The sequence below is a fragment of the Mus musculus genome, chromosome 5 (genome assembly GCF_000001635.26).
Source record: "Mus musculus strain C57BL/6J chromosome 5, GRCm38.p6 C57BL/6J".
Taxonomy (NCBI): domain Eukaryota; kingdom Metazoa; phylum Chordata; class Mammalia; order Rodentia; family Muridae; genus Mus; species Mus musculus.
This window is the reverse complement of record NC_000071.6, coordinates 76830808-76854894: the sequence shown is the minus strand read 5'-3', so window position 1 is coordinate 76854894 and position 24087 is coordinate 76830808. Positions and strand designations below refer to the sequence as shown.

The following is a 24087-nucleotide window of genomic DNA, read 5'->3' as shown; positions in this document are numbered from 1 at the left end:
GAATACGACCCAGAGGAAAGCCCACAAAGGCACTACCCACTAGGCTCTGTTTGCCCCGGCTTAGCCCAAGGAATGTGTGTTTTTTTGTTTGTTTGTTTGTTTGTTTGTTTCGATTTTTTGTTTTTGAGTCAAATTCAGTCCACAATACAAAAATTTGAAAAATCACAGCCAGTTCCTTAATAGCTTCTGAGGTGGGAGAAAGCTGGGGGGGTTCTTTTGCTTGCTGAGGATAAAGGGGCACAGAAGCCGGCCAGAGAAACAAGAGAGGGCACCGCACCTATGGGCATGGGGGACACCTAACAAGCCTCAGTAGGTTGTGTAAAAAGAGCAGGGGACAGGGGATGAAGCAGGGAGGAGATAGTAATGGGAGAAGCTGGGGGCGGGGGGGGGGGAGGGAGGAGAGGGGGATGGGTATGACCGAGATACGGATACGCATATGAAACTGTCAGAGAATATGAGTATTGTTAAAAGTTTAAAAATGTTTTGACATGTTCACTCAAAACTCGCAAAAAATTTAATGAAGTGCTCTGGTGAGAAATCACCAAGTGGCAAAAACACGGCCCAGGGGTAAGCGTCATTCCCGAGAGGAAGCTGGGAGAGCTGCAGTTCTGGAATAAAGACACCTTCACTAAGAGACCACTTCCCACCCCAGCGTGGAGGCACACTTGTAATCTTAGCATTTTGCGGGGATAGAGACAGGAGAATCAGGAAGGTCACCCTTGGCTATGTACTGAGTTCAAGGCTTGCCTGGACTACAGGAGACTCTTGCCTCAAAAAAATAATTTAAGAGGCAGGAGAGATGGTTCAACAGTAAAGATCTGGGCTCACCTACATGGTGGCCCACAACTACCCGTAACTCCAGTTTGAGGGGATCCGATAGCCATTTCTGACCTCCATGGGCACCAGGCATGCATATACACACAGGCAAAACACGCATGAACAAAACATAAAATGAATAAATCTTTACAAAAAAAGACCGAAGCCTTAGACAAACTTCACACATCTAGAGAAGCTTGCAGCCATGGTTCGGCCTCTGTCTAAGAAGATGCATTGAATGACGGTAGGAAGCCACACCAGTAACTATGAGAATGTAGACATCCGGTGTGTAAAGCGCGCCCATGCCAGTGTCCAGCAGGGGGCGCTCGCCGCTCTTTCAGTGTCTCACCACTAGCTCTGTGCACAAAGGCCAGCACTGGACAGGGTCGGGCTTGTGAACTGTGCACTGTGGTATGTGTAAAGTCTGTGAGGTTTGCAATTACCTTCCATATTTATTCACAAAAAAAAGACCAAATAAGCATACAATTCTAATCAGCAAAAACTAATTAGTACAAATTCAGGAACTAAGAAGTATGGAACAAATATTTCCTCTTAACCTCTTAAGAGGTTAAATATTTGCTTAACCTCTGCAGCCAAAGGAGGAGGAGGTTAGGGTGTTGCCATAGGGAGGGGCCAGATGCGGGTGGGGGTGGGGTGGGGCAGGGGTTGTGGCAGGCCAGCTCTGTTTATTTTTTAAAAAGATTTATTTATTTATTTTATGCATGTGAGTACACTGGCTGTACAGATGGTTGTGAACCTTCATGTGGTTGCTGGGAATTGAATTTTAGGACCTCTGCTCACTCCGGTCAACCCCGCTCGCTCAGTCCCTGCTTGCTCCGGCCCAAAGATTTATTTATTATTAAACCTAAGTACACTGTAGCTGTCTTCAGACACACCAGAAGAGGGCGTCAGATCTCATTACGAGTGGTTGTGAGCCACCATGTGGCTGCTGGGAATTGAACTCAGGACTTTCAGAAGAGCAGTCAGTGCTCTTACCTGCTGAGCCATCTCACCAAGCCCCAGCTTTCAATTGTTTATGATTGTTCTTATAACAGATATAAAATTCAGAGACGAATTAAACATTTATTTCCCGAAGAGGTACGTGATGGGAGGGGGAGTTGCGGCGGGGGGGGGGGGGGGGCTGCGGAACAGAGCCACTGTGACACACTGAAGTCAGGGTGGGACACTCAAAGCTGAGATCTGTGTTAGGCTTTGTTTCTAGACATCCCCACTGAACCTCGTCTGTGTCTGAGTAGTGGTACTGTTCAGAGCCACCCCCTCATGGGTGCAGAGCTGGTCACTGTCACTGTCACCCTGCAGTCTCCTCAGAGAAGGCCTGCCCCAAGAGGGATGAAGATTCTTATCAGAGAAACCCAGCCCCTGCAGGACGCATGCTCTGGGTGAAGGGTCTAGGTGTCTTAGATGGCAGGTAAACTCCCAAGGCCACGTGGGAGGAAATGATTTGTAGGAAAGTCCGAGGACCCAGGTTCAGATCCCATCACCCATGTAAGTAGCGGGACATAACCATTCATGTGTCTGTAACCCAGGGCTGTAGGGGACAGAGACAGAAGGGACACTGGGGCTTGCCAGTCAACTTCGCTCCTGGTTCAGAGAAAAGGCCCTGTCTCCAGAGACTGACACACAGTGAGAGAGGGGGGCTTTTGACATCCTCTCTATGCATATGCATAAGCATAGCCACCCACCCACCACACAGACAGTCTCACACACACTCTCACACACTCACACACACACTCACAGACATACTCACACTCCCCCACACTATCTCACACACATACTTACACACACACTCACAGACATACTCACACTCCCCCACACTATCTCACACACATACACACATACTTACACACACACTCATCTACATACACACACACTCTCACACACATATACACACAACATACACACATATACACTCTCTAATGTACACACACTCGAATACACACATACACACACATACACACACACTCTCACACACATACATAGAAACTCAGATATACACACACTCCCCCACACCATCTCACACACATACACACATACTTACACACACTTGCCTACACACATACTCACACACACATACAAACTCACACACACATATACACATACTCACACATACACACACTTTCACACATACACTCACATACACACTCTCACACACATACACATATACACACATATATACTCTAATGTATACACACTCACACATACACTCACACACATACACACACACTCTCACACACTCATACACACACAAATTAATAATAAAGGTGATATTAAAGGTGAGTGTGTGTAAAAGCAATGAAAGGTAGGGTTGGGTTTGAGGTTTGTTTTTGACATTTGTACACAATAGAAGATTCTTCCTAACAGTCTTGAGTATCCACGGGCATCCTAGAGTGCCCTTCTCAACGGATTAACAGTGTCTTGAAGTACAAGATCTGTTTGAATATAGGGAAACTATCACTGTCTAAAACTCCCAAGGCATTATGGGACTATGGCTGTTCTTAGGAGCAGGGCTCAGAAGTCTAGTTGTTGTGTTGCCATGGAAACAGTTGCTTCAACCTCTGCCACTGGTTGCTCTGGTTTATGAACAGAAAATGAAAACAGCAGATTAAAAAAAAAGGATATAAAAGTCTAGATAAAAAAGTTCAAGCCCCATTACCTTCTCTTCCATGTCACTTCCGGCTTCAGGTAGATTCAGAGGACTTGAGGAACTTGGTGTATCGCTGGACTGGAAAAGAAGAGAGCACTTGGGGTCAAACGTGGGGACAGGAAGTGCTGGGCAAACAACCTGCACAGTCCATGCCTGATCAGGGTGGCCTCCTGCTCCACACGGGGGTGGGAGTGGGGTGGGGGGTGGGGGAACATCTGCTCTCCTGAAACCAACAGGTATCACTGTGGCAACTGGACTATCCTTGCCACGGAGGGGCGCATTTCTCCATTTCCTGAGGTCAGCGTGTTTCCTACCAGGTTAGTTCCTAGACTCAAGCCCTCTTGCTTCTTTCCAAAGCCTGAGAGAAGCCGAGGGACTACTTGGCAGCCACCTCGCCTGGGAAATCCATCCATGTTACACATAGCTCCAACCTCAGAGCTTTCAGATTTGCTGGGAGCCTTCTTCCTACCTCTCACCCGTGAGACTCCTCAGACAGTGAAGACAAAAGATGATTGCCACCCCCCATCCCCCGCCCCCGGAGCCAGATGCAAAGGGCTGGCCTGAGACAGTGAAAGAAAAACCAGGGCGGGAAAGCTGAGGGAGACACACCAGGCTTGCCCTGGAGACATCCCCAGGTCACATACATCTTTAGGATGGGGCGCCTATACTTTGGCCTTGTGCCAGTGTGTCAGCTTGCCCGGTCCACTCTATGCTGCCCATTTTAAAAGGTGTCTAGACACACAAGTCAGGACTTGGGGGTGAGATGAACTAATGAGCCAGTGTAGCAGACCTGATGGCCTGAGTTTAGTTCCCAGAACCTATAAGGTAGCAGAGGCAGGAGAGAACTATTCTTATGAACCGTCTTCTGAATTGCACACACGAATGTGCCACGGTATGGAAACACACACACACACACACACACACAAATAAATTGAAATTAAAAAGAACACAACCATTATTATTCAGAATTCAAAACAGGACCCCGACCCCCCCCCCCCCCCCCCCCCCCCCCGTTTACCAGGTTTCCGGCATCCGGCCCTGGCACCTGCCCTCCCCAGCACTCATCCAGCCACTCGCAACCAGCTTCCTGGTCTTCTTTTCAAGATAAGCCGGCTTTCTTCCGGGTCTTTGTGTTTAGCTCGCTTCTGTGCCTAGCATATTCTTCCATCTCATCATCCCTTGGTCTCGTCCCAAGCCCACATCTAAAAAAAAAAAAAAATCCAGCCTCTCTCTCCCACCAAGTTACTTACTGTCCGGTTCTCAGCAGGCAGCATTTTGCCTGATCTGAAACAATCATCTTTACCTGCATGGTGACTTGTGTGCTCCGTGACACTTTCTCATTAGGATGTAAGCCACCAGAGTCCCTCCCGTGACAAATCTCACTCATCTCTCTACACCCACACCTAAGATAAGGTCTGCTGAACAAAGCCTCCCTCTCTCCTGAGGCCTCGGGGCCTCCCACTGTGAAATCATAAGTCATATAGCAAGGACATTCTTCAGTTCTCATGAGTTCCGTGTTAAAGCGATGGCTGCGGGTGCTGCTGTCTGAAACTGGACAGGTGAGGAAGAACCCTTTAAAATCAATGAGGAAGGCGGGACACTGGTTCCTGCTTCACCCACCATCCATGGGTCAACACGTGGGTATCAGGGGTCATCATGGCCTGGTCTCAGCAGAAGTGGCAGTAGGATGGACTGTCCCTCTTCACTGCAAGCTGCTTGCCTTGGTTCCTACTCTTTGAACAATCCCTTCTGCTGCTCAAGAACTCAGAATTCAGGATCTATTCAAAGCACTCACTGAAGAATGTCAACACACCAAATTTAGACATCGAGGTGCTGGAATTTGACTTTCCAGGCTGAGGTGACTTCAAGCTGGCCTGTGTCACTATCTCACCAGAACCCCACTGCTTTCTTTTCCATCTCTCTTAAATTAGTCCAATTTGACCAATAACTGGTCAGTACTACTCAGCTGGCATCTCCAAGTCCGGAGGAGACAGATGTGGAACATGTGGTTTTAGATACAAAGAAGCCAGCATTTAGAGAAGGAGTGGAAACAATTTTACAAGAACAGATATAGGGGGGGGCATGGGGGTGGAGGGTGGGGGGCTATGAATGAGAAGTCTAGAGGAGACAAGGCAGCTTGGTGGGGTGAGGTCAGGTAAGAGCATCCCATCTCCCTTATCCAGGAACAGTTCATCTACCCAAGCCTTGAAGGATGAATAGTAGGCCCTGGGCAAGAGCATTTGCAAAGGGCCTGTACCTTCCTCCTCCCCATCCTTCTCGTTGGTCCTCAGCACCCTCAGTTCCCTCACAGTCTAAGCATTAGAAAAACTCCTCCCCACCTCCTTGATTGCGGGCTCAGATGCCACCGCCCACTGCCCGGTACCTTGTTCTCTGGCTCATCAGAATCAAAACTCCCCCTGGAGGAGACTTACTTTGTTCTCCGTGTCTGAGGGGACAATATCCTGCTGAGTCACAATCTCCATGGGACTGGTGAGGACGAAGTCCTCCTCTGAGCTAGCATCTGTGCTGCCTGCCTTCTTCATGGGAATGGCGTTCGATGGCCGCTGCCCAAACTTGATATTCTTGCCCAACTGTCGCTGGGGAGAAACAAAAGGAAGGCATACTGAAACAGCCAAGGTCTGTATAGCCAGGACCAGGTTCCCCGGCATAGACAGGAAGCAACAAGGGGAGAGAGGCATGCCAGGCTGCCATCCAGAGGCACGGCCATGCCAAGGAACCTCGAAGCAGTCTGAGAGTGAGTCCACTTGTTTCCATTTAAGAGCCGTAAGCTTTGGGAACTCCAGCCACCTCTTGTATCAGTGTCCAGTAGGTACGGGGACCACATTTCAGAACCAAGGTTGGAAATACATGTTTTTAATTGTTTTGACCCACCACGTATAAGTCTAAAATCTTTTTCATGTGTGAAGAAACCATACAGAAGATAGATACATGAAATGTAGGACCCATGGGTTGGGGGGAAACCAAGACTCTTAGGGTGGGTACAACATGAACTCTGTAGCCACTTCTGGTTGGGCACACATTCCCCCGTGAGTTTTTATACTTCTCCCCCTAGCTTGTGAAGGCCATGTCAAAGCCACATGCTCAGGCTCACAGTGGGTCACGGCTGGGGTGTGGAAAGTCCCAGGTTCAACAAGACTTCCCTTGACAAATGTGGAAATCGCACCAGGGATGGAGACGGTCCAGTTTTCTTTCTTTGCTACAATGACATTATCATGAAATAGGGGACCACAAGGAACCTGGGGTGGGGGCAGGGAGAAAAGGGCCACAGAAGGACTGATGACTGGCAGGTGACAGTGGCAGGGGCAGCTGAAGGGGGCTGCCAACAGTAATCTAAACAGTAGATTAGGCGAGGGCCATTTTTAAAAAGGAAAACCACTGGCTCCAGATGTGGCCAGCATCTCCTGGGGTGGGGGGTAAACTGCCTCCCCCTAAGAACCACGGCTCTTGATCAATATCCATATATGGTTCAAGTGTAATGCAGTTTGATCTTTAGCTTTAACCTGGCTGATAGTTCTAACAGAGCTTCCAATACGAGATTTAGCATCTGCTCCAACCCTGCCTGGTTAGTTTTCCTGAGCTTAACATAAACTAGAGGAACCCGGAAAGAGGGAACCTCAACTGACTAATTTCCTCCACCGGATGGGCCTGTGGGCATATCTTTTTTTTGGGGGGGGTTGTTTCTTGATTGTTAATTGAGGAACGTCCACCCCAGGGTGGGTGGTGCCACGGCTCAGCAGGCAGTTCTGGGTGCTACTGTATAAGGTTAGGTGAATTGGAGTCACTAAAGTGGCCCTCCTTCAAGGTCTTCAGTTCCTGCTCTGAGTTGCTATACTGGCTTTCCTCAGTGATTTTCTGTAACCTGTTTGATGAACAGTTTTCTCCCCAAGTTACTTTTGGTCAGTGTTGTATTATAGCAACAAGAAACCAAGCTAGAACAAACCCATTCGCTTTGCAAAATCCAGTCCAGGTTCCTGTAGGGAGAGGTGACTGGCTCAAATTGATGGGAAGGCTGCGGGGGTGGGGGAGAGGTGGGGGTGGAGACCCAAAAGCATCTGAGCCCAGGTCATCACAACTAACCTCCAGGGTTAAGGCCATTGCAGTTCCCGCCAGCTCTCATAAATCTGACAGCGTGCTCCCCTCTTGCAGGGACAGTTACGTAAGGAGATGAGGTGGCATTTTGTAAAATATTTCTCTAGAGATTCCTTGGCAAAAGAATTCCTTGAGGGATGTGTCTCCTCTCCCTTAGAACTCAGCGGGATCAAGTCCACCCATGGCCAGCCAGCCCATCCCCTACCCCAGGCTTGCCCACCGAGCAGTGAAATGCATGACAGAGCTGAGCCCGGGGACTCCCCTCTTTGCGCAGTGCACCCCCCCCCCGCCCCCAGCCACCCAGCATGCCAGGTCAGGCGCAAGGGCTAGCACTATGTCCGCTGAGATTTCAGCCTGCACATGGCCCCTGGCCTCACAGGAAAAGTGCACACCCCCAAAGCCCCCATTCAGCCAGGAAAGGAAAGCTTCAGCAGCCCCCCAAAAGTTTGCAGGTTGCTGAAAAAAGGATGTCTTCCAAAAACAAGTCTAGCAGGAACTGGCAGTTAGTATCTGCTCTAAGCAGGTCAGTAAGCAGCATAGTTAGAACAGCCGATGGAGTCAGACAAGAGGACATGGAGTCACAGACACAGGCCTGGCTCCCTCTGCAGCCCTGGGTCTGTAAGAGGGTGGAGATGTGGGGAGAGAGGGGGTAGGGGTGTTTCCTGTGGCCTCCCCATTCAGCCCTCCCTAGGAGTGTTGCTCATGAGCCTGACACTGCTCGAAATCTCCTTGGACTGCGGAGACTTCCACTGGCAGAGTCCAGGATGAGATGGGAGTGGGTGGGTTCTCTTTCTCTCTTCTGAGACGGCATCTTGCTAATGTAGCCTAGGCTGGCCTTGGAGCCTTGATCCTCCTGCCTGCATCCCCTGAAGGTGGGAGTTACAAGCATTCGCCACTTGGCTGAGCTTTCCTTCCATTTCAATTGATGAATCAGGACTGGATGAATTTGTGGACTATTGGGAAATTCAATACATGTGTATAATACATATAGACATATGCCAGGCGACTGGCACATCCATCCATCCATCCATCCATCCATCCATCCATCCATCCATCACTGCACACCTTGGCTACTTCTTTGTGTTGGGAATGTTCAAAGTTCTCTTTTCTAGATATTCTGAAATAAACATACATCATTGGCCATAGTTGCCCTACTGTGCTGAGAAGACTACAACTTTATTGTCTTCCCAACGGTGTTGGGTCCCATTGACCAACAGAGATGAAAGTCATCTCTTATACCTCAGCGGAAGGGACACTCGCCATGCACTTCGTGGCATCACACTTTACTGTCACTTATGGGGTTTTGTCATCGTCACAAAAAGAACACACACGCTACTTTACGTGACCAGGGCTCCCTTTTAGAGTATGGCTGCTGGCTAGTTCTGATGCTTAAGAGGCAAGAAAGAATGTGGCAAAACACGGTCACAGCCCAGGCAGAGATAAAGTCCAACAACAAGATGAACGTCGTGGCTGCAAACGGGAAAGGGAAGGGCAAGCAAAGAACAGATGGTAGATGGGGTAAGGACGGGTGGTGTGGGTGGGGGCAGGGAGGGGGCAGTGCACAGACTCACTCTGGGAAACGGGCAGAGGGATGTTAAAAGATGACAGTGAAAGGATGAAAAGGAAGATAAGGAGATGTGACAGCAACAGCAAACGTGGAGCAAAGAAGAGGGTGGAGTGGATCCCAGGACAGTGGGTTCTGCAGCTGGGGACCCGGGGCACAGATGAGGGGAAGGGAGCGGGAAGGAGAGCACCGGCTGCTGCTGTGTTCGTAAACAATGCCGAGGCTAATGAGAATGGCAAGGTGCTCTTTAGTGTAAAGGCCAACTTGAAATTCCCCACGGGATACAGACTCGGGCTGGGGACCAGAGGGAGATGAACTTTGAGCAGCAGTGAAAGAGACTGGGAACAGGGCTGGTCTCTGTCCTGAGGTTTTTAGGTAAGAGCTGGTGGGCCAAGGTTGGGGCAGGGCTTGGAGCCCAGTACTCTACGTGGTTGGGCCTCTGGTGGTCAAGGACCCGTCTCTCACATCCTGCCACATGCCCTTCTCCAAATGCCTCCTTTAGGTGACTCAAAGGAGATTGGGTTACTGTGACATTCTGTAAGATGTATTGGCAACTAAGAGATCACTGCTCAAATCCATCTGGTAAGTTGAGGTGAGGTGTCATATGTGGATAAATTATTTTTACTGCCTTCAGTTGCTCAGGACATCGTCACGGAATGACCCACAGTAGAGGTGAGCAACGACTGAAAAATCCGGCTGTTATAAGCTGGCCCTGGAGTTTATCTCCCCTGCAAGCTCTGTCTGTGCACACATCGCAGCTATAGCGGGAGAGGAGAGTGGAAATCGTTCCGTGTGCTGCTAGTGGCTATGAATGGAGCTACTGTTGCAGCTGGAATGTGAGCAGAAATGAACTATATTTTGTCCATTTCATTTGGACCATTTTGTAGTATGGAATGCTCGAGAGTGACGCGGCAGGAACGCACATCCATATTTATGAGGCTGGATGCTGTGGTGTGGAAGTGCCAAGCACATTGTATCCTGCAGCTCTCTGCACTGCCAGTGTTTAGAATTGATCAGATTCTTTTCTTCTGCAGCCATTTCCCCACCTCCCAAACCATGCCTGTAAGCGCGAACCACAGAGGGGAAAAAAAGTGCTGTCCTTTTGAGCAAACTGCAGACCCTTCCATCTCAGAAGTGAATCCTTTTCTCAAAGAAAATAAAAAGAGCATACGGATTTAGATACTTGTTCTAGGAAGACTTGGCCAAGAATGGGTGTTTATTCTTTCTGCCCTTGACAGCTGTATTAGATGAAAAAAAAAAAAAAAGATCCTCAAATGTATGATTTTGGAATTCTCAAGTGAAATCAGTTCAGTGGGAGATATGAGGCTACTAAGAATGGGGGACCCCACCCCAGCCCCCACCTATGCCAAATAACCTGTGGTACAAATGACATAGCCATTTCCCGACTAAAGTGCAATACAATTGTATAAATCACCTGCAGGCTCAGAATGGGCTACCCCTAGTCTCATCAGCAGTGGGTACACACCTCTCAGCTGGGCCTGACCTTATCTGTGTTTCCAGGGTAACTATATAGGTAATGCCAAGGTCACTGCAGCACAAGTGCAAAGCTTGTACAGTCGCCCTGGGCAGCAGCGAGCAGTTGATTACATACAGACTTGAGACTTGAAGACCTGGAGGAGCCTTCAGGTTTGCCCATCACACGCACCCCTGTATTGCTCAAGTGGGGAAGGCGAGAGTCACCCAGATTAAAAAGTACTTGGCCCAAGGTCATATGACCACGCGGAGGCAGAGGCCTGACTCAGACTCTTCAGTTTTTCTGTGCTCTCTCATCCATTCAAATGGTATCCATCCTACCGGCTGAGGACCAAATGGCTCAGGTACCAGGTCCTCAAAAAGGACACTACTGTTTTAGTCCCTGTAACTACGTGCTCTCTAAAATTTGCTCTCATGGCACATTTTCCTACCCAGAAAAACATGAGCTTGTTCTTTTAAGGAGGATCAGTGGTTCTCCACAGGAATGTTGCCCAGGATATAGTGATATTACTCAAGACAGGGCAGGTTCACTGTGCTGTATGCCATTTTTCCATCAGTGAAGCCAGGCTGCCTCCTGTCTGGGCTCCGGGACAGCCCCAGATGCTATGACACAAGCGGGCACTAGGGGGTGATCTCTCCAAGAGCAAATACCTTTCCACTCATGAGTTCTAAATGAACGTTGGTCAGATAGTTTCTTAAATAATATTTGTTGTTGCTGTTGTTGTTAAATGATATTCTAGAGAATTTCATTATAAGAGACTATTTAGATAACTGTGGCTAATCACCTAGCTAGGACGTTCACTGTCAAAGAGACATTATCCATCCCTTTCTTTTAAAACAAACAAACAAACAAAAAAACCATCAAAGACATACACAATGACAATTCCAGACATAAAACACACATGCCTCTGACACAGCTAAACTCTCATTCCATGCTGGAGTCTACGAGTATGCTTATCGCAGAGCATCACCATCCGCACACCGCTGTCATGGGAAATGCGAAGCACTCATGCAAGTGTATGAGGGCACTACGTTTGGGGGACTTACCAGGAACATACTGCTTAGTCGACTGAAAAAGAAAGCATAGTCTTTGGGGAGTGATTCAGTTAAGGCTTTAGGTCACTTAAAAAAAAAATCCCATTTGCTCTGACCATGGTCCCCACTCCCCCACCTTGAAGAGCAATGCCCTTAATATTTCCAAAGTCACCACCACAGAGATCAAAGGAGGCTCCTGAGTCCTGGGACAAAAGAAAAATTAGGCAGACCTCATGTGACTGGGGCTGCACACTAGTCATTTTGATCTGTTCACCCACCCCTCCTTCTTGTGTTAATCAAATTGTCACTTCAGGAAAGTTGATGGCTTTACATTTTATCAATTAATGAGGTCAGATTACTTAAAACCATAGGGTCGCCCAGGTAGGGGTGGCGCATGCCTTTAATCCAGGCACTTGGAAGGCAGAGGCAGGGGATTTCTGAGTTCAAGACCAGCCTGGTCTACAGAGTGAGTTCCAGGACAGCCAGGGCTACACAGAAAAACCCTGTATCAAAAAACCAAACTAAACCAAACCAAACCAAAACCAAAAAAAAAAAAAAAAAAAAAAAAAAAAAAAAACCAACCAAAAAAACCCCCAAAACCAAAAAACCATAGGTCATGTTAAAAGAAGTCAGTCACTCATATATTTTATTGGGTTTCTATTTTTTTCAATACTGCGCCATTACATGCACTGTACAACACTTAAAACCCACTTTTTAAAGTGGCAGTGGTATGTGGTAAATGTTACAGAGCAGGTATCACTGAAGGCAACAGGCCAGTATCCACCCTTCAAAGAATTTCTTGACGCCCTATAAAAATACAGTATTTCATGGGCTGAATTCTGCACAACATTCTCTTTAGTAAAGGGGCGTGAGAGGCCAGGGGCTCCGAACCTAGCGGTAATCAAAAGCCTGCAAGAGGGAAATGGGGTAATGCTTCCCTGACTACTACTGTCCTCTCTCTTCAACCTGTGTGAAAAGTGACAGCTTGCTTCTTCCAGTCTCAAAGTCCAAGACCACAGCCAGCAGGAACAAAAAGAAGGAATCCGGGCTCTAAGTGTTGGCACTACAAGCCAGACTGGGCTGGCTGTGCCAGCAGAGACCTGGTCTCTGTCAGTGGTGACTGCAGGCATAAAGATCTAGGCAAGCTTGGGTGTGGCTCCAGGGTGTTGGCTCCTTCCTGGTTTTGCATACATCACCTTGCACTGAGTGTATGATGGCAGGTCATAAAATACACAGCTTGTGCCCAGCAGAAACAAGTACAGGTGGAGAGGATGGAAGTTACTGTTGCGTGGGATGCTCCTTTGTATCACTCAGTTCTCATTGTTTCTTTATTTTGCTTTTTTTTTTTCCCTTCTCAGACATTCACTATTGTAGACACAGTCAGCTGAGACAGGGTAACTCAGAGCCCCTCTGTTCAAAGTCTCCAGCAGGGTTCTCAGCCTTCCTAATGCGGTGATTCCCATAATACAGTTCCTCTCTCTGGTTATGGTGTTGCCCAGCCAAAAATAAAAAAAAAAATTATTTTTGTTGCTACTTCAAAACTGCAATTTTGCTACTGTTATGAATTGCAATGTAAATATCTGATATGCAATCCTGTGAAAAGGTCCTTCAACCCCCAAAAGGGGTTGAGAACCACTGGTTTAGGTCATCTCTAGGCACCCACACCTCAGAGAAGTTGCTTGCCCTGGCATTGATTTCTGGTGAGGGAAATGTTTTTTTAACCACGTTTGGTATAGCACTGCTTTACCACGTTTTCACTGTTAGGGAGTCACCAGCTAAGTCAATGTTAGTTGAGGACACCGCCCACATTGCAGGGAGAAAGGGGTTGTATGGTCCCTTCTAGACAAGGTGGCCGGGGGGGCTGCATTTACAGACACACCAGAGGCTCGCCTCTCCCCACCTCATGCTGGAGACTCACACGATGGAAGTGAGCAAGGATAGCAGCTGCTCAGCTAACTTAATGGTTAGGAACGCTTTCCTCACACACAAGCCTCGTAGCTTCTCTTAGGGACTTGTTCTCATGTCCAGTCAAACAGGAAGCAACAATTGGAGGAGAGGAGAGAGGACAAGCCAGGGGTGGGGTGGCAGTATAGCAGTGCTAAGCATGCCTCTTTAACGGGGAACTGAGTGAAGTCTAAGAAATCAAAGCTTTCTCTCCTGAAGTGACCCTTGACCCTCCCACTCCATCACTCAAGGACCAGCCAGGGACTCTTCCACTTCCCTCCCCAGAGGATGGGGGTGGGCTGGGCTCCTCTGGCTCTGATCCTCCAGTCTCAAGCTGCCTTACCTGAAGAGTTTTGACTTTGCCCAGGATGTTGTCCTGTGACATTGCTTGAACTGTCTGCTCACTTTCTGCTCCCCCATCAGGGATAAAAATACTGTCATGGGAGAACGCCCGTGCTCCCATAGAATAGTTGAAGGACCTGGAATGCAAATCACGTGCTTCATTTTATTAGGATGATAAATGACTTCTCCAGATTCAGTTTTCTGGGTCCCCCCTCCCTCCACCCCCGCCTCAAAGGCCCACATCTCTTAGCTTATTTAGAAAGTCCTTCTACGCCACAGCCTTCCTGCAGAGGGTTGGCAAGGAGCAGGGTAGACGAAAGGTTCCTATGGGAACGGGAGAATGTGGTCCTAACACTCTTTCTCGGAACCATTCACAGGGAGAACTTGGAGCAAGGTATTTATCTGTAGAACCAATGGTGCTGAGCTTCTAACTGGAGGACCTGCCCAGCTGAGCTGTGACTATCAGGCTTGTTCCAGAAAATCTTGCTAACTAGTACTTACGAAGTGATCTTGCCAACTAGTACTTATGAAGTGGCACAGATCTAAACAGGTGTCTTTGACTTTCAGTCAGACTGCAGTGCAGATATACAGAGCAAAGCCTTTGGAAGAAGGGACTATCAATGCTTGAAGAATACACCCGGGGCGTGGGGGGCGGGGGCGGGAAGAAACCCACAGGCAAGCCATTGGACAGGCTTTGCATAGTTCTTCAAAAACTGCTATGCTTTAGCCATGGTTTGATATCAAGGCTCCAAGTGTTGGAAGCTGGGTCCCCATTCTACTAGCATTAGGGTGTACTAAAACCTTTAAGAGGTGGGGTCATTGTGAACGGTGTCCTCGGGAGGAGTCAATGCAAGTCCCAAGAAGCCACAGTTCTCCAGGATGAGTAAGAGGAGGAAGTCTAGCCCTCCCCACACGATGGCTTCCCCTCCCCACAGGGGAGGCACACTGTAAGAAGCATCCACTTCTGGCTTCTTTCCACGCTGCTGTGATACCATCCAGTGACCCACCGTAACCAGGGGACCTTGAGCAGGGCTGGCACCATGCTATTTGGATTGTCAAGCTTCCCAAACTGAATCCAACAAACTTTATGTACCCAGCCCTCTAGGAACTCGGGTATTTTGTCACAGGCAGGAACAATGTTACACTTAGTGGAAGACAGTGTAACAGTTAGCAGAGAGCTCAGGATACACGATGCCCTAGGCTTAATCTCTAGTATAGAAAAGAAGAGAAAAACAGACACTTTGCAGCTATAGGGATGCACCTCAAAGGTGTGTGGTCATCTGTCTACCTGATGAGAGAGACACACAGTAGGGATCTCAGGAAGCCCCAGGACACAACTGGTCCTTACTCCGGCAGACAGAGCGGCTTATCCTTCCTATGGCAAGGCAGCCCATTGCAATGGTGCCAGGTGACAAAGGCTTAGAGAGCACCACCTTCTCCTCCTGCCTCCTTAGAGAGGAACCTTAAAGGGAGTTTGTCTCAGAGACCAAGGGCAGGAGAGCATTGGAGGCACTTTCCACATTGCACCGCAGGGGGACTGTTCCTCTACCCAGGTCTAGATGGAGCTGGGAAGACTGATTCAACTATGGCATTTAATTTGCCGAATTGCAGGAAGGAAGCACACTAAAGAACAACCTGAGGTTCAGGGCCAAGAGGCTTGAGTGAGAGCCCGTGTGAACTTAGGCAAGAACAAGTAGCCATGTAGCCTCTGGTGTGATGAGACCTCACATGAGAGTGTTAATGTTGTGGCACCGAGGTTGCATCAGCAGAGTGACTGATGGAATGAAATCCCATGCCAGCCAGATGATCTATCTTAGAGACCGTTCTAGAGTATGGCCAGCCAAGAAGGACAGAGGTATGGGAGAGGAAGACACATGCCAGGAAGGCAAGGTGTGTACAAAGGCTGGAGATTCAAAGTCGAATGATGGTTCTGCCTTCAGGAGAATCACAGGCCTTACAGGGCAGTAGCTTGGTTTGTGAACCATGGCACATTGTTTTTGGAGGTATGAAGTGAAATGAAATCTCTCACCATCTCCCGATCCTAAGAAACAGTGGTGTGGGGCTTAAGAGATGGCACAGTGGTTAAGCACACTGCCTGTTCTACCAGAGGCCCTAAGTTAAATTCCCAGCAACCACATGGTGGTTCATAACCATCTGTAATGGGATCTGATGCCCTTTTCTGGTGTGTCTGAAGACAGCGACAGTACACACACACACACACACACCTTATTACAGTTAAAAAAAAAGAAAATAAATGGTGATGCTATATTTTTAGCGAAGGTTAAAAAATGAACTTCCAGGCCTGTCCAATGACATCAGGAAATAAAGTTTTCAATCAATGGGACTAAACCTTTCCATATTTTCTGTCCTAAATTCAAACTTCCAGGTAAAGTTCAGATAAGAGAAGAGGCAATTCATTTCTACATGGTCTATTAAAATTTTTATTTAAATTATTATTATTATTTTTTTTAGTGTGTATATCTGCAAGTGCATGTATATGCACATGCACATAGAGACCAGAAGGTTTGCTGTGCCTCACAAGCTGTCCACCTACTTTTAGGGCCAGGGTTTCTCACTATGTCCTGCACCTTGCCCACTAGGTGAGGTTCGTTAGTTAGGACACCCCAGGGCCCCCAGAGGCTCCCCAGTGCAGGCATTACCAGTGTGCATGCTTCCAGGAATGGCCTTTCACATGGGTGCTGAGTCCCGAACTCAAGTCCTCACACACGCACAGTAGGCACTTTACTGACTGAGCCATTGTCCCAACCCATCTACATGGTGCTCTTACGTATATACGCAGACTCTCCACTATTCATATAGATGTGTATGTGCCCACGCACAATTCCATGCTTGATGCTTAATAAATGTCCACTAACGTTTTACAGTTTTGTGTGCAGGACATAACAACACCTGGGTATCATAACAGCCACCATGTCTGTCTTGACTGAGTCATGAAATTCTTAGTATGTGTGTCCCTGTTAATTGTTTTTGTACATAGGCTAAGAACAGGCACCTGCTCTGCTGTGCCCTGCCATTTGATGTCCAGCATTCCTGCTTCTAGATGGTTTATTATAGCAATTATAAGAAATATGGTGCTAATAGTAATTCTAGCTAAACACAATAAGACATTGTGTGTGTGTGTCATTACTGAAGTATTTACATCCTCTTGCTGTAATATTTAAAACCTACATACATGTAGGATCCATTATTAAGCCTGATTTTCAGATGGGAAACTCAAGCTCAAAGGCCTGTGATGACAGAGACTGTCAGTGATTCTGGTCCTAGCTCTGTGCCCTCGGTCTGCTTGTCTGCCTGCTTTTACAGAGAGAAACAAGCCCACCCTGCCTGAGTATGGTAGCATGTGACAGTAACCCCCAGAACTCAGGACACAGGGGCAGGAGGATTGCCCTAAGTATGAGTTGGGGTTATACACTGGGAGCCTGTCTCAAAGACACAAGTCACAAACACAAAACTACAACCAACAAACAAAACCACAAACCAATACAGAAATAAGCCCATTCTATCTTATACTCTCTAAGTCTTACTCTCTAATTTGTTTTCAGCTCTGTTTTGGTTTTTTCCCAAGATGCTATTCTACACAAATTCTGCATTGCTACACAAATCAAATCCTACTCTCCCCAGTTCTCTTCCCCGTCCTCCCCCTCTCTGTTGTGGGTGGGCCTGGTGCTCTTCTTGTGAACCAATCACCCAATGAATAAAGGAGCCAGCCAATCACTGGGCGAGTAGGCAGGACTTCTGGGTTGGATGGAGGAAGAGAGGAAGCAGGAGAGAATTAGGATCTTTTTTGGAATGGGCACAGCAGAGGGGTAAGATGCAGCTGCTCGAGTATCCCAGTATTATGGTGGATCCGCAAGAATTCACCACCACTGGAGGAATCCGATTTTAATAAGACTTACAAGATTAGGTTTGAGTTGTTTTGCCCAGAGATTGAATTACCATTGTTTCTGAACTAAATTTGTGTTGTGTTTTCTGAACTAAATTTGTGTTGTATTTTCCTTCACATAGCGGCTCATCTGGGTTCAAGAGAGAAAGGTACAGTGGCAATTCGTGGGTTTGCCAGAGGTGCACCACAAAGGCTGTGGGGGCTTTGAAGCATGGGGCTGTCCTGGTAACGACTCACCAGTGGGAACCTAGTGAGCTGGGTAGAGAGACTGTGGAGTTCTGAGTCAGAGTCTCCACGGGATAAAAACAGGTCGGCCATTGCCCGCCAGTGTATGGCCAGCCAGGCTGCAGAGGCAGAGAATTCTGCACAAGCTCGGGAATGTGCCGGCAATTCTTTATCTTTTTAATATTTCCTGCAACACCCCTCCCTCCCTCCCTCCCTCCCTCCCTCCCTCCCTCCCTCCCTCCCTCCCTCCCTCCCTCCCTCCCTCCCTCCTTCTCTTCCCTTCCTCCCAACCCCCATGTTTCTGCAATTACTTTCAGTCTGGGATTAGCTCCATAGACAAATCTAGGGTTGATGTCTTTACAACACTCTATCCTTTCATTTAGAACACAGCATGAGTCTGTGTGTTAAGACCATCTTTTGTTTCTCTCAGGAATGCTTTAGAGCTTTTCTGAACAGAGGTCCTGAACATATCATGATAGATTTATTCCTATATACCTGGTGGGTTTGATTTTTTTTCACGAATGGTATTAAAAATCTTTATCTTCTGTTCTCTTGCTGGTGGAATATGAGATGAAATTATTTTTAACATAATGATCTTATAAAAAGAGACTTTGCTAGTTTTTTCTTTTTTTAATAATGATAAGAGTGTGATGGCCAGTCTTTGTATTTCCTATCCAAAATACAATTAGGCTGTATCCCACACACCTTTACCTTACACTCTTCAGTACCATATCTCTTTTGCCTTTTCATGTACCTACACCTTTGCCTTTCCCTCCCCATACTGAGAGGCAAAGCCCTAAATTCTTTAGTGGACGAAAGTCAGAAGTGGTGATGGTTGGTCTTGTGACTCTCCAGACCCAGAGAGAAAAACACGTCATGATTTTAACTTTACTGGCCAGAATTCTGATGGATATTCCTCAATGTCTGTTTCATTGAGAGGAAAAAAAAAATCATCTGAGTTTTACTTTCAGAAGCTGAAAACTTTGTACCTCATTTGCTTCTCGGCAGTGTTACTATGGTGTGAGCAGGCATGACCTCTTCTCCAGTCTGGAGCGCTGCAGCGCTTCTTAAACCCGTGGCTTGATGTCTCTTTGCTCACTTTTGGAGAATCTCTCAGCCCTTCTTTCTTAGGTTATCTCTCCACAGTTTTCCTCTCTTAACTCTTTGATGGGTACTTTCAACATGAGCCATTTGTCTTTTATTCCTTTTTTTCTGTATCTGTGATTCTTTTTTACTCAAGCTAAATGAACCCAGACGAGCTGCTGCATACAGGAAATCTATATCTGCTAAGACTTGGGTCTAGATCTCCCTGCTGACCTATGCCCTGGCTCATTCTCTTTGGCCTTGTTTGATAATACAAATATAACAAATAAAACTTTTGTTGAACTTCTTAATTTCAGATTTAAAAAAAATCTAAAGTCATCGTTCATTTACTTACTTCTTTATAGATCCCAATTTCCCAGCAGAATTCTCTGCCATGTCAACTACTTTCCTGAACAGGCCAACCATCACTGAAAAACTTCCTAGACTCCTGTATCTCAGCCCCCTTGGCTCTACTGCTGCTCATTTCCCCTGCTGTCTGTTTTGAAATGCCTGGGAACATTTATTGAGCTCGATACACTATGAACTAAAAAATGAAGAGGATGACTTCTCTTCTTCCAGAGAGAACTCAGAGACTTGCCTGCGGACAGTAAACTGCAATGGACAAGGGCTCCTCAAGCCAGCTGCATGCTGGTCCATGTCTGACCAGCAACTTCTTTTTTTTTTTTTTTTTTAAAGATTTATTTATTTATTATATGTAAGTACACTGTAGCTGTCTTCAGACACTCCAGAAGAGGGAGTCAGATCTTGTTACAGATGGTTGTGAGCCACCATGTGGTTGCTGGGATTTGAACTCCGGACCTTTGGAAGAGCAGTCGGATGCTCTTACCTGCTGAGCCATCTCACCAGCCCCCTGACCAGCAACTTCTATAAGTCTTGGGCTCATCATAGATTTCTCCTCGTCTCTAAGGGATATGTACCCAGAGTGTCACCAGAGAGCCTGAGTTATTTCCCAGAATTCCCTTCACTGATAGTCCCTGAGCCTCGGTTTTTCTTCCAGCAACACAGACTACTAAAACCTGTCCTGGTTTTCCACCCTCTTTGCCTGGGCAGATTTCTCAATAAGCACTTCAAAAAGAAATCTGCTGCCTAGACTTGGCCTTGTTCTTCCAAGTTTCCTCTTCTCTTACGATCTTTTTGTTGTTGTTGTTGTTGTTATGATTTATACATTCTTTTAAAAAAAACATTGATTTAAAATGTCTTTGTTGGTCATATTCTTTCCCTCCTCTGAGTCATCCCAGTGCCTCCACACTCCACCAACTTCAGGTTCCTTCTTTGCCAAAAACCCACAACAACACCAAATAATAATAATAATAATAATCAAAACCCCCAAAACAAAAATGAAACCATGACAAAAACACATCACAAAAACCAGGCTGGAGAGATGGCTCAGCAGTTAAGAGCACCGACTGCTCTTCCAGCAGTCCTGAATTCAATTCCCAGCAACCACATGGTGGCTCACAACATCTGTAATGGGATCTGATGCCCTCTTCTGGTGTGTCTGAAGACAGCAACAGTATACTCATATACATAAAATAAATAAATCTTAAAAAAAAATACATGGTCCATTCTGTGCTCATTACTCCTGAGCATGGGACCTTCCATGGAAAATGACAGATATAAGCTCTGGTGCTCCACTGGATTAAAAAGATCTTTTCCCCGCCCATAGCAGGTGACAATTGGGAGTAACTTCTTGGTTAGGGGTGGGACTTTGGGTCCACTTCCTCATCTCTTTGCTAGAATTTTGTCTGTCCTGAATTTTTATAGGTCTTGTGTGTGTTGTTACAGTCTCTGAGTTCATAGGTGCATCTTCCCTGTCAGGTTTAGAAGACAGTGTGGACTTGGTGTTATCTACCACTATCTGGATCTTACCTTCTGCCTCTTCTTCCACACAGATCTCTGATCCTTGAGAGGAGAGGTTTGATACACACTCCCATTTAGGCCCGAGTATCCCAAAGCTAGAGATCTTAATCTCTCTAAACCTGGCTACTCCCACTGCCTAAAATTCTAATGTTTGTGCTTCCAGACCCAGGGGATTGCTGTTTTCTCTGTCAGCCATCTGTACTTTTTTTTTTTGCCTCTTGCTCTAAGCCAAAGGCCACTGATGACCATAGGATGCTCAACTCTGTGCCTCATCAGGAAGGAGATGCCTTCAAACACCTTCCTTCCGTGTTCTATCTGTGTTTGTAGGTATTCTTCCCAAAGCCATAGCTGATGATGTCACAGCCCTCTTTATCACAGGAGAAGTAAACGAAGGACGTTTATGTTTATTATAGAGTCAAGCACATGATAAGCACAGCAGAAGCTTGTGTTGGTATAGCCTTTGCTCTGTAATCCCGGCCCTTGGGAGCATCGGGAGAGTTCAAGATCATCCTTGGCTACAGGGCAAGTTCAAGGCCAGCCTGTTACATACGGCCATTACCCTTAAGGGGAGCAAACATGCATATGATTTTTTTTTTTCTGTTAAATTTAGTTTTTGGTTTCATTTTAGAGCACCAAGAGGAAATAGTAGAGGAGCGTGGTAACGAATGTCGTAGTTCCATGAGTGAACACTCTCTTGTAAGTGACTTCATCTAAGTTCCCAGCTGTTTGTGTCACAATATGCAATCATTAGTGATCGCAATAGTTAGTTTGGGCTCCAGGCGCCTCTACCATGTAGACGACATCCTTTTCTCAGAGTGTGGGTCCCGAGAAACAACGACTTCAAAAATATTACCCAGAGCTTCAGAGATTAGGCAATCTGGAGTGGAAACCACAGAGCCCGCGTGGTGGAGAACCCAGCTTGAAATCTCTTCCAAGGAACAAAGAGCAGGTGGAATTATTGTCCTTAACCAGCTGGAGGCTTCAAATTACACGCTTGGGAGTGGGGGACAATTTACCACAAATTGCACCTTAGCAGAGTTCATCTGGACCCTTTTATTCTTGACATTTAAAGTCGTCCCCAGCTGATTGTGAAGTAGGCGAGCCCCACTTTTTTCTCTTTTCTTTGGTGGTGAAGGGACTGAGAGGCAAGAGGCTTCGTATTTCTTTGCTACAGCCCCTCCCCCCTTTTTCTTCAGGCTCCTCCAGATCAGGTGGAAGGAAAGACCTGGTGTGCGGAGCCTCTCTTCTGATGCTGGAGAAATGGAGCAGCTTCTAAATGACGGCAAGAGAGATGCAGAGCGCCCCAATCTCATGGTCTTAAGCTCTCACTGTGGGACGGTGCATACACTGCAAAGTAGCAGGGGAAGAAAGGAAAGCCGCTAGGGCCCAGGGCCCGTATCAGCTCTAATCGGTTACTGACCTCACAGGACCGGGCAGACAGGCTGGCAGGCATTATGGCTGCACTGTACACAGGCCCAGCAAAGTGTGGACAAGAGACTCAGACTGCACTGAACTCAGCTCCTGACTCACACCACGGAGGGGTCCACTTTAAGATGTTGGTATTGGGTGGTGAACCTAGATGCATGAGCAAAGTCGCTCAGTCACACAAGGCAAGAGCACCAATCACAAGGGCCCTGGCAACCCACCATTACAAAGGGCACACAGAAGACAGTAAGCTGCTTTTACTTCCAAACCACCAACATCAAATGGGATACTGCTGTCTATAAACCTTAGAAATATCCATAATATTGGTTCAAGGTCCTTTTAAACTGTAGCAAAATATTTAACACAAAAGTTTATCATTTGACTCAATTGAATTGTACAACCCACTGACATGAAGTATATCATCTTATTATACAAGTCATGCATATCCATCCTAAACAAACTCCATATCTCTTCACTAACAACTCTGCACTTCCTCCTCCTCCACAGTCCCTGGTGACCACTATTCTACCTTCTATCTGTACGAATTTGCCCATTCTAAGTGCCTCCCATCAGTGGAATCAGAGGTAGGAGGATCTCTCTGAGGTCATGTCCAGCCTGGTCTACACAGTGAGTTCTAGGCCAATCAGAACTTCAAGTGGGACCCTGTCTCAAAAAAAAAAAAAAAAAAAAAAGTAGTCTTAGGGTTTGCATGGCTGTGAAAAGACACCATGACCAAGGCAACTCAAAAAGAACAACATTACCTTAACCTCAGGTAGACTCTTCAGACAAGGGCAAAAAGCAACCACATTCTTTACCAAAATACTGCAAAAATAATCTCTAGGCCACATACTGAAATTCCTCTCCACTGAAACATCTAGAGCCAAGCTTTCACAGTTCAAATGACTCTCAGAAACAAAATCTTCCATATTTCCACTAGGACAGCCCATTAAGCCCCACTTAAAGCATTCCATGGCTTTCCATATCTAAAGTTCCCAAATCCACATTCTTCCAAACAAAAGCATGATTAGGTATCACAGCAATACCTCAGTCCCTGGCACCAACTTCTGTCTTAGGGTTTCCATTGCTGTGAAGAGACACCGTGACCAAGGCAACTCTTATAAAGGACAACACTTAATTGGGGTTAGCTTACAGGTTCAGAGGTTCAGAACATTATAATCATATCAGGAAGGATAACAGTGTCCAGACAGGCATTGGAGGAGCTGAAAGTTCTACATCTTGTTCTGAAGGCAAACAGAAGACTGGCTTCCATGTGGCTAGGAGGAGAGTCTCATCTTCCACTCTCACAGAGAAACACCCACCCCAACAAGGCCACACCCACCCCAACAAAGGCTACACCCACTAAGAATGCCACTCCCTGAGCCAAGCACATTTAAACTACCACTGTAGCATTATGACTCATAACTATACAAAGACCCCAAACTGTTAGCTGGTAGACCAAGAACTCCTTTTCACCCTAAAGACTTGATATTTCCTCCATACACAGTCCTAAATTAAAATCACTATCTGGAAGATTAGAAGTTCTAAAGGACAAAAGAGGAGGAGGAGGAAGAAGGGGGAAGGGGGATGATGATGAGAAGT

The 24087-nt window shown here is 46.8% G+C and overlaps 1 protein-coding gene across 15 annotated transcripts in view; it reads right to left on the bottom strand.

The window, feature by feature from the left end:
• Cracd (capping protein inhibiting regulator of actin) overlaps positions 1-24087 on the bottom strand; it is a 215926-nt gene that overhangs the window by 18660 nt on the left and 173179 nt on the right. For 7 of the 15 annotated variants that reach the window (XM_006535003.4, XM_006535004.4, XM_030254581.1 and 4 more), the window contains 3 exons: positions 13972-14107; positions 5914-6078; positions 3491-3559 (listed from right to left, as the gene is read on the bottom strand). In XM_006535003.4, coding sequence (XP_006535066.1) covers positions 3491-3559; positions 5914-6078; positions 13972-14091 — 354 coding nt within the window. In that variant the 5' untranslated portion in view covers positions 14092-14107. Of the gene's footprint in view, positions 1-3490; positions 3560-5913; positions 6079-11696; positions 11719-13971; positions 14108-14211; positions 14298-23638; positions 23757-24087 lie in introns of those variants that run through there. The other 8 variants (XM_017320926.2, XM_006535007.4, XM_006535010.4 and 5 more) reach the window with 6 other exon arrangements.